Here is a 14,725-nt window from a genome sequence, read left to right as displayed (position 1 = left end):
CTTAACCACTGGGCCACCAGGGAAGTCCTGCCTTCCGTTGTTTTAATTGAGCATTTTATATGATTCCATTTTCTCTCCTTTCTTAGCATATTGGCTATACTTCTTTTGCAAACGTTTTTTGTGGTTGCCCTAGAGTTTGCAATATACACTTAGAGTTAATCCAAATTCACTTTCAAACAAAACTATACCACTTTACAGGTAGTGCAGTTACCTTAAAATTTAAAAAAAGTCCTAGTTCCTCCCTCCCATCCCTTGTATCATTGCTGTCATTCATTTCATTTAACATAGGCATATATAAGCACACATACACACACACACACAGTTTTAATTCAACTGTGGCCTGAGAGCAGACATTGTATCATTTCTATTTTTTAAAATTTGTTGGGACTTCCCTGGTGGCGCAGTGGTTAAGAATCCGCCTGCCAATGCAGGGGACACAGGTTCGATCCCTGGTCCGGGAAGATCCCACATGTGATGAAGCGACTAAGCCCATGCGCCACAACTCCTGAGCCTGCACTCTAGAGCCCACGAGCCACAACTACTGAAGCCCGCGTGCTGCAACTACTGAAGCCCGCATGCCTAGAGACCATGCTCCGCAACAAGAGAAGCCACCGTAATGAGAAGCCTGTGCACCGCAACAGGAGTAGCCCCCGCTCGCCGCAACTAGAGAAAGTCCGCGTGCAGCAACGAAGACCCAAAGCAGCCAAAAAAAAAAAACATTTGTTAAGATGTGTTTATATATTAAACTATGTATGTGTATATATGTATATAATATATACATAAACATATATAATTGAATACATTGTTGGTATTATTGTTCTGAACCAAGTCTTATCTGTTAACTCAGTTAACAGTAAGAAAAATTTAAGGTTTTTTACCATCACTTAATCCTTCTTCAATGCCCTTCCTTATTTTATGTAGATCTGAGTTTCTGACACACATGATTTTCCTTCTCTCTAACAAATTCCTTTTAACATTTCTTGCAAGGCAGGTCAACTTTCAACAAATTCCCTCAATTATTGTTTGTCTAAGAAAGTCTTTATTTCTTCTGAAGTCTTCATTTCACTTTTGAAGGATAACTTCACAGGCTGCACAATTCTAGGTTGGTGGGATTTTCCCTCAACACTTAACTTATTTCACTCCACTCTCTTCTTGATTGCAGGGTTGAGGGGAAGTCAGATATAATTTTTATCTTTGTTCCTCTATATGTAAGGTAGTTTTTTTCCCTATGGCTCCTTTCAGGTTTTTTTTCTTTATCTTTGATTTTCTTAAGTTTGAATATGATGTGCCTAGGTGTACTTTTTTTGGTATTTATCCTACTTGGTGTTCTCTGAGCTTCCTGGATCTGTGGTTTGGTGTCTGACATTAATTTAGAGAAACTCTCAGTCACTGTTGTGACTCAGTCAAATATCTCATGTGTTCCTTTCTCTCTTTCTTCTCCTTCTGGTCTTCTCTTTTTTTAAATTTTTATTATTTATTTATTTATTTATTTTTGGCTGTGTTGGGTCTTCGTTTCTGTGCGAGGGCCTTCTCTGGTTGTGGCAAGCGGGGGTCACTCCTCATCGCGGCGCGTGGGCCTCTCACTATCGCGGCCTCTCTTGTTGCGGAGCACAGGCTCCAGTCACGCAGGTTCAGCAACTGTGGCTCACGGGCCTAGTCGCTCCGCAGCATGTGGGATCCTCCCAGACCAGGGCTCGAACCTGTGTCCCCTGCATTGGCAGGCAGACTCTCAACCACTGCGCCACCAGGGAAGCCCCGGGTCTTCTCTTTATGCATATGCTACACCTTTTGTAGTTGTTCCACTGGATAGTCTGGATATTCTGTTCTGTATTTTTTCAATCTCTGTTCTCTTTGCTTTTTGAGGATTTTATTGACATATCCTCAAGCTCAGAGACTCTTTCCTCAGCCATGTCCGGTCTACTAATGAGCCCATCAAAGGCATTCTTCACTTCTGTTACAGTGTTCTTGATCTCCAGTATTCATTTTGGTTCTTTCTTAGGATTTCCTTCTCTCTGCTTACCTTGCTCATCTAATGGATGCCTACTTTATCCATTAGAGACCTAAGCATGTGAATCGTAGCTGTTTTAAATTCCTCGTCTGATAATTCCAACATCCCAGCCATGTCTGGTTCTGAATTTTGCTCTGTCTCTTCAAATTGTGTTTTTTGCCTTTTGGTATGCCTTGTAAATTTTTCTTGATAACCAGACATGATGTCCTGGGTAGAAGGAACTGCTGTAAATAGGCCTTTAGTGATGTGGTGGTAGGTCTGGGGATGGAGAAGCCTTCTGTAGTCCTTTGATGAGGTCTCGGTCTCTCAGTGAGCCTGTCCCTCTGGACTGTGAACTTCACAAGTGCTTCTCAGTTTTTGCTTCCCCCTTAAGTGGGACAGGATGGCTGGAGGTGGGTGCTTCCCTTCGCCCAAGTGGAAGGTGAGGGAAGTCTGGAGTGTATTTCCCCTCCCCAGGTCAGTTAGGCTGTGGTAATCCCCCTGCAGGCTGGGCTCTGGTGACCTGGTTTCCCCTGGGAGCAGGCCTGGTTAAGCACACAGTTGCTCTCTTCTGTCAAATGCTTTCCCTCCCCCGACAGGAGCAGGAGGGGATTTCTCTTCCCCGATATTCACTGTGAGGACCTGGTACAGCTCTTGGACGTAAAACTCACAACATCATGGGGTCCCCCTACCATGGGTCCCCTGGAGCCTCTAACTCTCTACTTGTACCCCCTGAGCCTCCAGGGTCCATCATTCCAGTCCAGGTTTCCCTGGTTCCCATTGAAGCTTCCACTCCTGAGTCACTCTTCCAGGACTCCCTGCGTCTGTCTGTCCCTCCAATCTTGGGGGCAGTGGTTTGTCCTGTGTCCTCCTCTCCTTTCTGGATCCAAGAAGAATTGTTGATTTTTCAGTCCATTTGGTTTTCTCCTGTTGTTAGGGTGGAGTGACAACTTCCAGGCTCCCTATGGGCTTTCAACAGCCTCTGTAGCTCTCAGCCCACCCTCCACTCTGCAGACTGAGTCACAAAGAGCCAGCTCCCAAGTCCGCTTCTCTCCAGCTGTGTGACTCTGGGCAAGAAAGTCACATTTCTGAGCTTCAGATTCCCTGTCTTTGAAGGATACCACTTAGGACTGCAAAGGACTGCTCTGAGGAGGGTTAGGGTAAGTTACAAGTGGTTCAGCTCTGAGCCCTGGTACAGACTTGATAACTTCTTCCTGAATGAACAGAAGCCCCCTCTTCACATCACACTATTATTTCTAAAACCTTGCTTTCATCAGACCATATCCCTGCTCAAAAGCCTCAAAAGCAGCCCCCAAACTGCAAACAGTTGCTCTAAGCTCTGGTCACCTATAGCAGCTACCGCCTAGACTCTTCCTCTGGCCTTTAAATGCTGTTTTGGGGTGTACTGTTACTTTTCTACGTGTATGTCTTTCTTGTCTCCTTAACTGGAATTTAAACTCCTAAAGGACAGGGACCCAATTCATAACACTTTGACAGTACCAGGCTTTCAATAAAGAATTTGTGGATAAGGAGGAGTAAGTGGGCTGGTGGGGGAGGGCATTAAGAGGAGACAGAACATGGTGCCCCCAATAAAATAACATGGCGACCCTGAGCAGAACGTAAGATGGCCAGGCCTCTTCTCTGGCAGAAAGACTTCTTTTAAAAAGAACAGAAACGCTGTTGCACATGGGTAGACAGTGTAAAACGGAGTCATATAACTGAGCAAAAAAAAAAAAAAAAAAGCAACAATGGCATGTTTTCCTGATTTGGACAGAAACATTAGCCTGTGTGATAACTATAATAATAGTAAGAGTGAAAATGTAGGGATACTGATTATGGGAGAGCACTGTCTTGAGCTTGTTATACATCTCACTTCATCTTCACAGAAATCCCATGTGGTTGGTACTAGCTTTACTCCCACTTCACAGATTGGGACACTGAGGCTTTGGGAAATTCAGTGACTGGTCCAGAGCTGCCCAGCCAGTGAGAAGGGTGTAGAGACTACACATTCGGGGCTTCCACAGCCTGCCGACCTGAGCGTCTCCACGCTCTTGCTTGTGGCTCTTCCCGGAACCCCCCCCCCCGCCAGGCATGTCCTGCCTCGGGCCCTCGCACCTGCTGTTCCCTCTTCCGGAATGTTCTCCTACAGACGAGCGCACGGCTGCGCCCTCAGCCCCTGCAGGTGTCACTCGGCGACCCCCCCCCTGACCCGAGCAGCCGTCTAACACGGCAGCCCCCCAGGGGTCCCACCCCGCTTTCTACTCTTCTCTTCCCTTTAACGCATGTCACCGTCTGGCATACTACAGGAGCTACTTATTCACAGGTGACCCTTGAACAACTGGGCGGAAATCCGGGTACTGCTCTCTCTGCCCCAAAACCAAAAGGAACTGATGAATGACTCCGGCAGGGCAGGAAGCTGGAACGGCGTGGGCAGAGTCAGGGCTCAAACCCCACGTCTTCTGATTCCCCGTGTTGTGATCTCCGATCCAACACAAACCTTCCCCCACACCTAGTTCATTTAAAGATCCATGCATCTTCACAGATGCGGGTGCTACACTTGCGGGGGAAAAGCCCATGTCGGTGGACCCGGGCAGTGCAGACCCGCGAGGTTCCAGGGTGGCCGTGTGTCTGCCGTGCGCCTCCCCCCCGCCCTGTCCACCCGCGCGCCCTGGGCACTGACCTCACGTCGTTGCCGCCGTGCGCGAAGGAGCCGAAGCAGGCGGTGAGGACCTGCAGGAAGTGGAAGAGCAGGTGGACCTCGGCCGAGTCCTTCTCCTCCTTCTCGTCGTCCGCCGCGTCGTCGCGCGGCGGATCGGGCTCGGCCAGCGGGGTGGCCAGGCGCACCTCCACGCCGCCCTCTTCGGCCTCGATCTCGGCCTCGGCCACGGCGTTGCAGTAGCTGGAGTAGCTGTCGTAGCGCAGCCGCCGGCGGGAGTAGGCCACGGCGTCGGCCACCAGCTTCTCACTGTCCTCGGGCGCGGGCGCGTCGCCGCGGCGCGTGGCCAGGCCGGGCAGCCCGCAGATGGCCGCCGTGTAGCACGTGTAGCTGTTGTTGCGCCGCAGCAGCCGCGGGGCCCCGTCTGGACCCGGCCGCTCGTCGCGGATGCGGTGCAGCAGGTCCTTGTAGAGCCCCGAGTCTTTGTGCACCGTGTGGTACACGTGGCTGTCGCTGCGCGCCGAGCCGTCGAAGCCGAAGGTCCCGTTAGACACGGGCGACTTGGCGCCGTGCGTCATGGACAGCGCCCGGCCTGCAGGGGGACAAGGGGACAGACTGAGAGCCGAGGTCATCTGGGGAAGGCGGGGTGGCGGGTGCTTTTGCTTTTTCCCACGTGCTCCATTTTCTAACTTGACTATGAAGGCCCTGCAGTATGGTTCAAATAAAAAGGGAAACTTGGAAACATACAACAAGGGGTAAGTAAAACTAATAATAGGGTAGTTAAAAAATGATGTTATTACGGTCTCTTAAAATGTGTCTTCCAGAAATCGCTGTAGCACTCTCTCCTTTTCTAGGAAGCAGTAAAAGGAGGATTCCCTGTAAGGAGCTCATTTTACAAACAACTTCATACAAGAGGGACCCAACCCAGATCCCTGTGAGATACACGCTGTAGGTGCCCCTTAAAAATACGACACAAATGGACTCATCTATGAAACAGAACAGAATCACAAACACAGAGAACAAACTGGTGGTTGCCAAGGGGGAGGGGCTGGGGGAGGGATGGAGTGGGAGGCTGGGGTTAGCAGATGTAAGCTATTACATAGAGAATGGATAAAAAACAAGGTCCTACTGTACAGCACAGGGAACAATATTCAATATCCTGTGATAAACCATAATGGAAAAGAATATTTTAAAAAAAGAATGTATATATATGTATAACTGAATCACTTTGCTGTAGAGCAGAAATTAACACAACATTGTAAATCAACTATACTTCAATTAAAAAAAAAAAAGGCCAGTCTGGACAGTCAAAGGCGGATCTGTCAGATCAGTGGGCAGAGTTTGTTTGCCTTCTTTGGCCAAGTCCCAAACGCGGCCTGGAAATCGGTGCCAGTGCCCCTGCAGGGCGGCGGGCCAGGCAGACACTGGTGCCTGCCCATAACTGTCCACAGATGCTGTGGGACAAAGGACGCCCCCCCAGGATGGTCCTGATGGTTTCTGTGATTCTCTAGTGGGACCCCCCCTCCCGTCCCAATGTCAGCTTTCGCTCTGAGTCTTCCCGGAGGAAGGCGTTCGTATTAAGCTGGATAAACCGACCTTCCGATCTCCAGCAGTTAGGCGACTGCACGTGGAGGATGCAGGAGAGGCACTCACAGGGGTGGTACGGGGGGTCTGGGCGCCGCTGGGAGACTGTAAGTAAATGGCTCTTGGAGGAAAATCACAGGACACGAGTAAGCCTGCTCTGCGACTGCCTGGTCCCTGAGGCCTCTTTAGCACCTGGCTTTTCTCAAAGCAGAAACCGGGGGACACTTGTGTGCACTGGAGCCTCAGTGCCACACGCAGGCCGGCAGGCCCAGCACCACGCCAGCCCCCGGGGGTCTTACCGTACGGTACGCGGGGGTGGTGTCCCCCTGTCGTGCTTTCTGAGGTCCCGGACGGCTCCGCGGCTGACCCGGTGAGGGGGACGGTGCTGTCGTCGTGAGCCCTGGCACCCGGTAGCTCTTTAAATACTGGGGACTCCGCTTCCGGAATTTTGTTGAGGCTTTCATCAGAGACTCGCGATAAAGCACTTTCTTTTTGTAATTTGCCTAAAGAAAATAGAGTCATAACTGAAAATTTTGTCAGAGAATTCTTGTTACTGACAAATGAATATAAAAATAAATATTTATCTTGTTACTTACATACTTACTTTGGGAATGAAGAAAAAAGTTAGACAAAATAAAGTGGAGAGTTCAATCATCTGGGAAACACAGGCTAGAAAACTCAGCTACGGAGGGAAAGACGGAGGCTGAGGCCTGAGTTATCTCATCCAAGACCAACAAAAAAGACAGGATTAGATTGATTCCCAAGGTAAACATTCTGTAAATTCTACAACCATCTAGACTGGCCTTCTATTTTCTTAAACTAACCTCAGAATCCCTGAAATGTTTATCCTTTTTGTCTTCAAAGATACTGTTATAGTCTGCTTGGTTTTATTCTGTTCAATAAATGACTGCTCTCAGATTTCTTCAGGTCACCAAATCTTAGGAAACAAGTAAATCATTTTCCTCAAAAGGAACAGAGAGATTCTACTTACTTTTAAAAATCCTTTACTTTCAAAAGAAACCAGGGATTTTTAAAAAGCAGTTTGAAGCTGGAGAGCATTCTTTTTAATCAAATCTGGTGTGTGGTGCTGGTGATTTATGACCTTGCTTCCTCACCTGAGCGGATGTCTGAGCTCTTACCTACCCAGCTGAAATGGAGACATTCTCGGTTCCTCTGCTGAACACAACATCACCACTATTTCTATACTTACCTAGATAGTCAGATACAAGATAGATTTTTTAAAAACTAAATTTGTTATGTACTGCAAGGAACAAAAAAGTGTGCATACAGATCTCTGACCGCAAGTTGCTTACAATCTAGATGAGAAAAGATAATGTTTGTAAAGATTATAATAACAATTTTTTAAAAACACCTTTTTTTTTGGCCGCGCTGCGCGGCTTGTGGGATCTCAGTTCCCCAACCAGGGATCGAACCCGTGCCCCCCTGCAATGGAAGCGCGGAGTCCTAACCACTGGACCACCAGGGAATTCCCAAAAAAACCTGTTAACACATGAAACAGGTATTATTATTTCCTCTCCTTTATAAACAGCAAACTGAGGCCCAGAGAGATTAAGTCATTTGCCGAAGGTCACATAGGTAGCAAAATGCAGTCGGTTTACTCTCTGTCCACGCCCTTAACCACAGTCTGTACTTAAATGAATAGAAAAAGACACATATATACTGAAATGTCAAAATACATGGCATTGACCAAAAAATCTCCTGGGAAGCCAGTATGGGTAGTGATGTCAGTTTCCTGCTGTAACATTATAGCCTAAATGTGGAAGAAAAGATTTTATGGTCCATTTCCCATTAAGGTTCAGCTATTAGAAAAAGCCTTTAGACATCAGAGCATTTAAGTATAGTTTATCACTTCCCATGGGGTTAAGTCAGCCAAGCAGGATGTTTAAGGGGGGCTCGTTCTCAGCCTAGAGTGGCAACGGCTACACAGAAGGGGAAGCAGCAGCTGGTTATCAATCTGTCATCAATGTGGCTTCACTACTTATTTTCAAGTTGTATGTATTAATGTAGTTTTTTTATTATTAGTTTTTAAATTTACATGCAGTAAATTGGCTCTGTCTGTGTGTGTAGAATCTTGAGTCTAACAAATGTCTAGATTCCTACAGACAATCCACAATCAGGACAGGGAAGGGTTCCATCAGCCCCTAAAGCCTCCCTGGCAGTCAGCCCCTCTGCCCATCCCTAGCCTGTGACAACCACTGATGTGCTCTGTCTCTACAGTTTTGTCTTTTCCACATGTCATATAAATGGAACCATAAGACATGAGCTTTTGAGGCTGGCTTCTCTGACCTGGCATGATTAATGTGTCTGAGGTTCATCCAAGTTGTTGCAGGTTTCAGTAGCTCACTCTTCTTCACTACCAAGTAGTGTTCTAATACATGGATGTATTTATTTACATAAATATGTGCTTGTTTTTTCGTTCTGTGGATAATCCAAGCTGCTTCTAGTTTTTGGTGATGGCAAATAAAGCTGCCATAAACATTCATATCCAGGCTTTTGTGTGAATTTAAATTTGCATTTCTCTAGGGTAAATACCTAGGAGTGGGTAAGTGTATATTTAACCTTATAAGAAACCACCAAACTGCTTTCCTGAGAGGCTGCACCATTTTGCATTCCCACCAGGAGTACACAAGCATTCCAGCTGCTTCTCAGTCTCATCAGCACTTAGCACTGTCCTTTTTTTAAAAAAAAAAAGCCATTAAAATAGGTGTGTGGTGATATCTCGTGATTTTAATCTGCATTTTTGATGTTGAGCAGCTTTTCATGGACTTATTTGCCATTCATATATCTTCTTTGGTAAAGTGTCTGTTCAAACTTTTCCTCATTTTTAACCAGGTTGTCTTCTGAGATTTCTTTATATATTCTGAACACAAGTCTGCAAACACTTTCTCCCGGTCTGTAACTTGTCTTTTTAAATTCTCTTAATAGTGTTTCTCACAGAGCAATAGTTTCTAATTTTGATGAAGAGCAATTTACCAACTTCTTTTATGAACTGTTTTTGGTATCATATCTAAAAACTCTTTGCTTTACCAAAGGTCTCAAAAGTTTTCCCTTTTTTGTCCTAAAAGTTTTATAGTTTTCTATTTTACATTTTTATCTATGATGCATCTTGAGTTAATTTTTACAAGGTGTAAGACTTAGGTCAAGGTTCTCTTTTTGGCATTCAATATCCAACTGTTCCAATACCATTTATTGTAAGGACTATTCTTACTCCATTGAACTGACTTTGTATTTTGTCAAAAATCATTTGGCCATATATATTTGTGGCTCTGTTTCTGGACTCTACTCTGTTCTGTTAATCTAGGTGTCTCTCTTCACCAATTCCACACTTTCCTGTAGCTTTATAGTAGCTCTTAAGGCCAAGCAGTACAGGTCTTTCAACTTTACTCTTTTCCAAAATTGCTTTGGCTATTCCAGTTCCTTTCCCTTTCCATATAAATTTTTAAAGTGACTTGTCTAAATCTACAAAATATCCTGCTGGGATTTTTATTTAAATTGTGTTAAATGTATAGATTTGAGACGAACTGACATCTTTCTGGTATTGAGTCTTTGCGTTCATGAGCATGGTATGTCTCCTCATTTGTTTTGTTCTTCTTTGAAATATGGGTTTCTCAAATTCAGATATATCCATATGAACGTGCGATTGTAAGGTACATTCTGAGGCCAAAAGTAAATACTTCTTTTCTTTTGAGAGCCCTGTAAAAGGCTCTGTGTGGCCTCCAGACTTGGAATTCAATCATGTTGCCACTGACAGGAAAATACCTCCTGCAATTTTCTAAGCCACAGTCTTCTTCTTTTTTTTTTTTATATTGCTTTCATTGAGGTATAATTTCCATACAGTGAAATTTATACATTTTAAATGTACAGGTAGATGTCCTGTGACAAATGACTACAGCCTGTAACTACTCCCCAGTTAACAGAGTCCTGCAAAGTGCCTCCTGTCCCTCAAGTTCCCTCCTGTCCCTGCAAAGTCCCCTCCTGTCCCTAAAGTTCCCTCTTGTCCCTTGTGCCCCTTGGCAGTTGGTCTCCAGCAACCAGTGGTTTCTACCGCTGTGGATTACTGTTCCTGGAATCATGCAGTATGTACTCCTTTATGTCTGGCTTCTCCCGGTAGTTCTCTTCTTCGTTGCTAATTCGTCTTCTATTGTATGAATAGACCATAATTTGGTTATCCATTCGCTTGTTAATGAGCATGTGGGTTGTTTCCATTTTTTGGCTAGTATGGCTGACCAATTTGTGTACAAGTCTTTTTATTTCTCTTGGATAAATACCTAAGAGTGGAATTAATGGGCCACATGGTAAATGTTTGCTTAACCTTATAGGAAACTGCTCAACTAACTTCCCCCATGGCTGTACCAGTTTTTATTTCACCATAAATATATGAGAATTCCAGTTATCACACTTGTAATCTAGTCTTTCTACCTTTAGCCATTCTTGAGGGAGGGAAGTGCTATCTGACTGTGGTGTTGATCTGTATAATCTAATGTTTCTCATCAGGCAGTTACCTTCCATTAGCCATGGCAACTAGGACCTCACTCTCACCTGGGTCCCAAGTTACCAAGGAAAAGTTTGAGCCAGAAAGCCATCAGGAGCCATGAGCCAAGGACTGGCCTGATCTCAGTGTGTGTTCCCTTTGTCAGTCAGTTTCACCGTGGATGACAGCGAGGGCTCAGCAGTCAGAGCACTCTTGCAGATCAGAAGAACAGCAAAGCCCTTACCTGCTATCTTTCTCCGCATCCACGGACACACAAAGAGCCACACGAAGAGGGCGAACAGCAGCGCGACCCCGAAGGAGATGAGCACGATCGCCCACATGGGAAGGACCAGGCCCAGCACTGGGGATAAAGCGGATACTTCTCAAACGTTGGGCAACATGTCCACATACCTGCCACTCCCCAAACCTGAAACGAACCACCTGGATTCCGTGTTTAATAAAACTCTCAACCAAAAAAGATGTCCTAGGCGTTCCGGGGTACAAAGCTGTGTGTTTAAGACACACAGCTTTGCGAATATGTGGTTAAATCAGTAAGTAACCTAATTATTAAAAATCGACCAACTTGGCATAAATGGCATATTAAGTTGGGAATAAACCCATTTACAGTATTATCTCAATATCTAAATTCCTGAGTGGATAAACAGGGGTAACAAAGGGTCCGTCTTCCCTCCTAGTGCCCGAAGACACGGGCAGCGCAAAGCCCAGGGCTGCAGCGGGCACAGCAAGGCTGGCATCTGCCTCTTTGGTTTCTCAATAGTCAGCAGCCCGGCTTTAAATGGACATGACGCTCAGACCACACACACAAACCTTTTTTAACATCAGCTTAAACTGAGAAACAGCAGACACAGGAAGAGTCTGCTGCGCCCTTCGTAAGTGCCTGAAAGCAGGGCATAAATTCCTTGTGAGAAACGCGCCTTCCTTGTTCCAGGAAGAGCAAAGTGACCCTCACCACTGGAGACAAGGCACCAATACCAAGATAAGTCTGCACAAACAGACCTTGCTAAAATAACCGTTCTATTCTGTTTCCTCCCTGTATTTCCTAGTCACTTTCCATAATTTATCACCCTTTGTCAAAATGGTATATAAGTCCCAAAGTCTAATTGCTTCTTTGCGTGTTCATGTCTTTTCTGTGAAGGCCTCCATATGCATAAATCAACCCTTTCTACTGTTAAAAATAAAATAAAATAAAAGCTTAGATAGAAAAGTTTTTTAAAAGGACACTGACTTTCAAACTCAACTCTTCTTTGAAGTGTCAACTCATGGAATTACAACATAGAAAAACTTTTCATTACTATCCAGTCCAGCACACGAAGCGGCCATTCCATCAGCCAGTGAAAGTATGGAGGGTGGAGAAGCATCAGGCCTCCTAGCCCTATGGGGTCCCAGAACCCAGCTCTCCCGGCCGCACAGGCGTGACTCGCACACGCTCACAGGCGCACCCTTGCACAGGCACAAAGATACAGGCACAGGAGCACTCACTACAGCATTATTTGTAATGGGAAGAATTTGCAAGACGACCGATACATGCATCATTCCATGGAAACGTGAAGTCAGTGTGGTGCAGAGCGTAAAAATGAGGTCGATCTAAACGTACTCATGAGGAAAGAGGCCCGCGATCTAGTTAAGTAAGAAAGGCCAGCTGGATCACGGTGTGTGTAGCATAACCCAATTTATGTTTAGAAGAGAAAACAACCCCACACATACACTCCTACCATATGTGTGAATAGACAGAAAAAGTTCTGGAAAGAATCAGTGGTTACTCCTGTGGAGAGATGAGAAATTGGAGGGGGCTCTCCCTTCTCACTACATATACTTTTGTACTGTTAACTTTGAAAATTTATAATGGGCACACACTTTTGTAAATTGTTAAATTTTTTTTCAAAGTTTGAAAGGAGTGAACTATTTAAAACTCTGCTCTTAGATTAAACAAATCTCTAATGATACAGGCTTTGTTAGTTACACTGTTAGCCATTCTATACATACAAACCAACTCACAGTTACTCAGGTAAGGTATTATTAGACATTTTGGTAATGGTAAGAGGGAGAACAGGTAGTTAATACTCTAAATGGGGAGTCAGGATTAACATATAAACGTAAAAAACAAAAAACCAAGATCACCCAGCCTTAGTACAGTGGAGGGGTCCGTGGCGGCAGGAGACACTCAGCGGTCAGGCCACTCCACCCTCAAACGCCCAGTTACACCAGAAAGCACGTGGCCCCATGCAGGGCTGTACTGAGGCACCTGGCAGCCCTGCTCCAGCCCCGGCTGTGGCCTCGGAGCCGAGGCTTGGAGCTGCTTGTAGAACCACTCGGGCTGACCTCACTGGCCGCGCTCATGGCCACGGCTTCCTGCTTCTGCTTTTATGTCTTTGTGCCAGTGTCTGGTACATGTGGTAAAAGACCGCTCCAAAGCTGTTTCTTGCTGAACTGAGAGGTAACTGTTAATTACCAACATCAAACTGATGAACGAACATCAACACCACTACAGCTTAAAAATACTTGGCTTTTGAAGAGGTTTCACGGTTTCCTTGGTGGTTCCTGGTTCCATTGATGATAAAATTGTTACTTGGGCTACTTTTGGCTTCACTGCGTTAACTTGATCTAAGACAGGCGAGCTCTGGGTACTCTGGGGAGGGGATGCAGTTTGGGAGCTGGATACAGGACTATTTAAATGAGTGAATACGTTTGCTCCCAGGCCCCGTTTGCTTCCTTCCCTGCCGAGCAGAGCCCACAACAAGGCGGAGCAGGGCTGCTCTACGTGCGCCTTCCAGGCCCATCTCCACGCTCTCCGCGGAGGTCACGTGAGTTCTGGAGGGTGTCAGGACCCACATCCGAAAGGGAGGAACTGAGGCCGGCTACACGACTTCTGATGCTTCTCTTAGACAATAAGCCACAATGTCAGCTGACCCTTGAACCTTTACCATCACAACCACCTTCGCCATCGGTTTGGCCTGGGAAGTGGCCAAGAAGGTCCGAAGCCACCCTCTGAGTCACAAGAACTGGACGGGAGGTCAGGGGCTCCACACATCACTGAGAGTGGAAGGGGTGGGAGACAGAGGGAAAAACCAAGGGTGCGAAGAACAGCGAAGGAACCAGGAAAGCGGGGGCAGTCATCAATGGTGAGTAAGAGAGGACAGAGGAACAGAACGGGGACAGGATTTGGGTCTTACCAAATTATTATACCAATTTAGTAAATTAACAGCATCAGAAGTGCACAGGATTAACGTACATACAAAACAGAAACAGACTCACAGGCACAGAAAACAAACTTATGGTTACAAAGGGGAAAGTGGGGGGATAAATTCAGAGTTTGGGGATTAACATATACACACTATAATATATAAATAAGGATCTACTGTATAGCACAGGGAACTATACTCAATATTTTGAAATAACCTATAAGGTTAACTCTTACAGTAAAAGAACCTGAAAAAAAATATATGTGTTTGTGTGTGTATACATACATACATATATATATAAAACTGACACCTGAAACTGTACACTTGAAAAAAAAAAGCGCACCAGGATTTACTTTTAAAGCCTGCATATAAGAAATGCAGACTGACAGTTACGGGACGCTTCTCTAAACTGTACTAAATACATAAAATCAACTTTCATGGATAAAAAAACAATTAAATGCAAAAATCCAGCACGGAAAAGCCTTTGAATCAACGTACCTCCAGGGGAAAACTTTTTTTCTTCTGAAAATTCAAGGTTTACCTTTTCACAACAAAATTTTTGACAAAACTACTTCGCACTGAGCAGCCTTCCTGCGAAGATCTCAAATTGTTTTCCGGTAACAACGCTCCAGAGGGCACTGAGGCCCGGCGCCGTCACCCCGCGGAAGGCAAAGTAGGGCACGGCTTGAATTGCTCCGGTCTCCGCGGCCAAGAGCGGCTGCCAGGAGCCCACACCGGGTGCTCGCAAGCCCAGGCCTCACTCCAGACCCTAAATGGCCTTTCATCTCAAGCTCTTTCATCTTCTG

The 14,725-nt window shown here is 45.7% G+C and overlaps 1 protein-coding gene across 8 annotated transcripts in view; it reads right to left on the bottom strand.

Moving 5' to 3' along the window:
- Positions 1–14,725, bottom strand: part of SLC20A2 (solute carrier family 20 member 2) — a 107,197-nt gene that overhangs the window by 19,635 nt on the left and 72,837 nt on the right. For all 8 annotated transcript variants that reach the window (XM_082444335.1, XM_082444337.1, XM_082444332.1 and 5 more), the window contains 3 exons: positions 10,964–11,080; positions 6,527–6,730; positions 4,668–5,235 (listed from right to left, as the gene is read on the bottom strand). In XM_082444335.1, coding sequence (XP_082300461.1) covers positions 4,668–5,235; positions 6,527–6,730; positions 10,964–11,080 — 889 coding nt within the window. The remainder of the gene's footprint in view (positions 1–4,667; positions 5,236–6,526; positions 6,731–10,963; positions 11,081–14,725) is intronic.

The sequence above is a fragment of the Balaenoptera physalus genome (genome assembly GCF_965194825.1).
Source record: "Balaenoptera physalus genome assembly, chromosome: 21".
NCBI classification, from domain to species: Eukaryota; Metazoa; Chordata; class Mammalia; order Artiodactyla; family Balaenopteridae; genus Balaenoptera; species Balaenoptera physalus.
The sequence above is the reverse complement of the archived record's forward strand: the minus strand, read 5'-3'. Positions and strand labels throughout refer to the sequence as shown.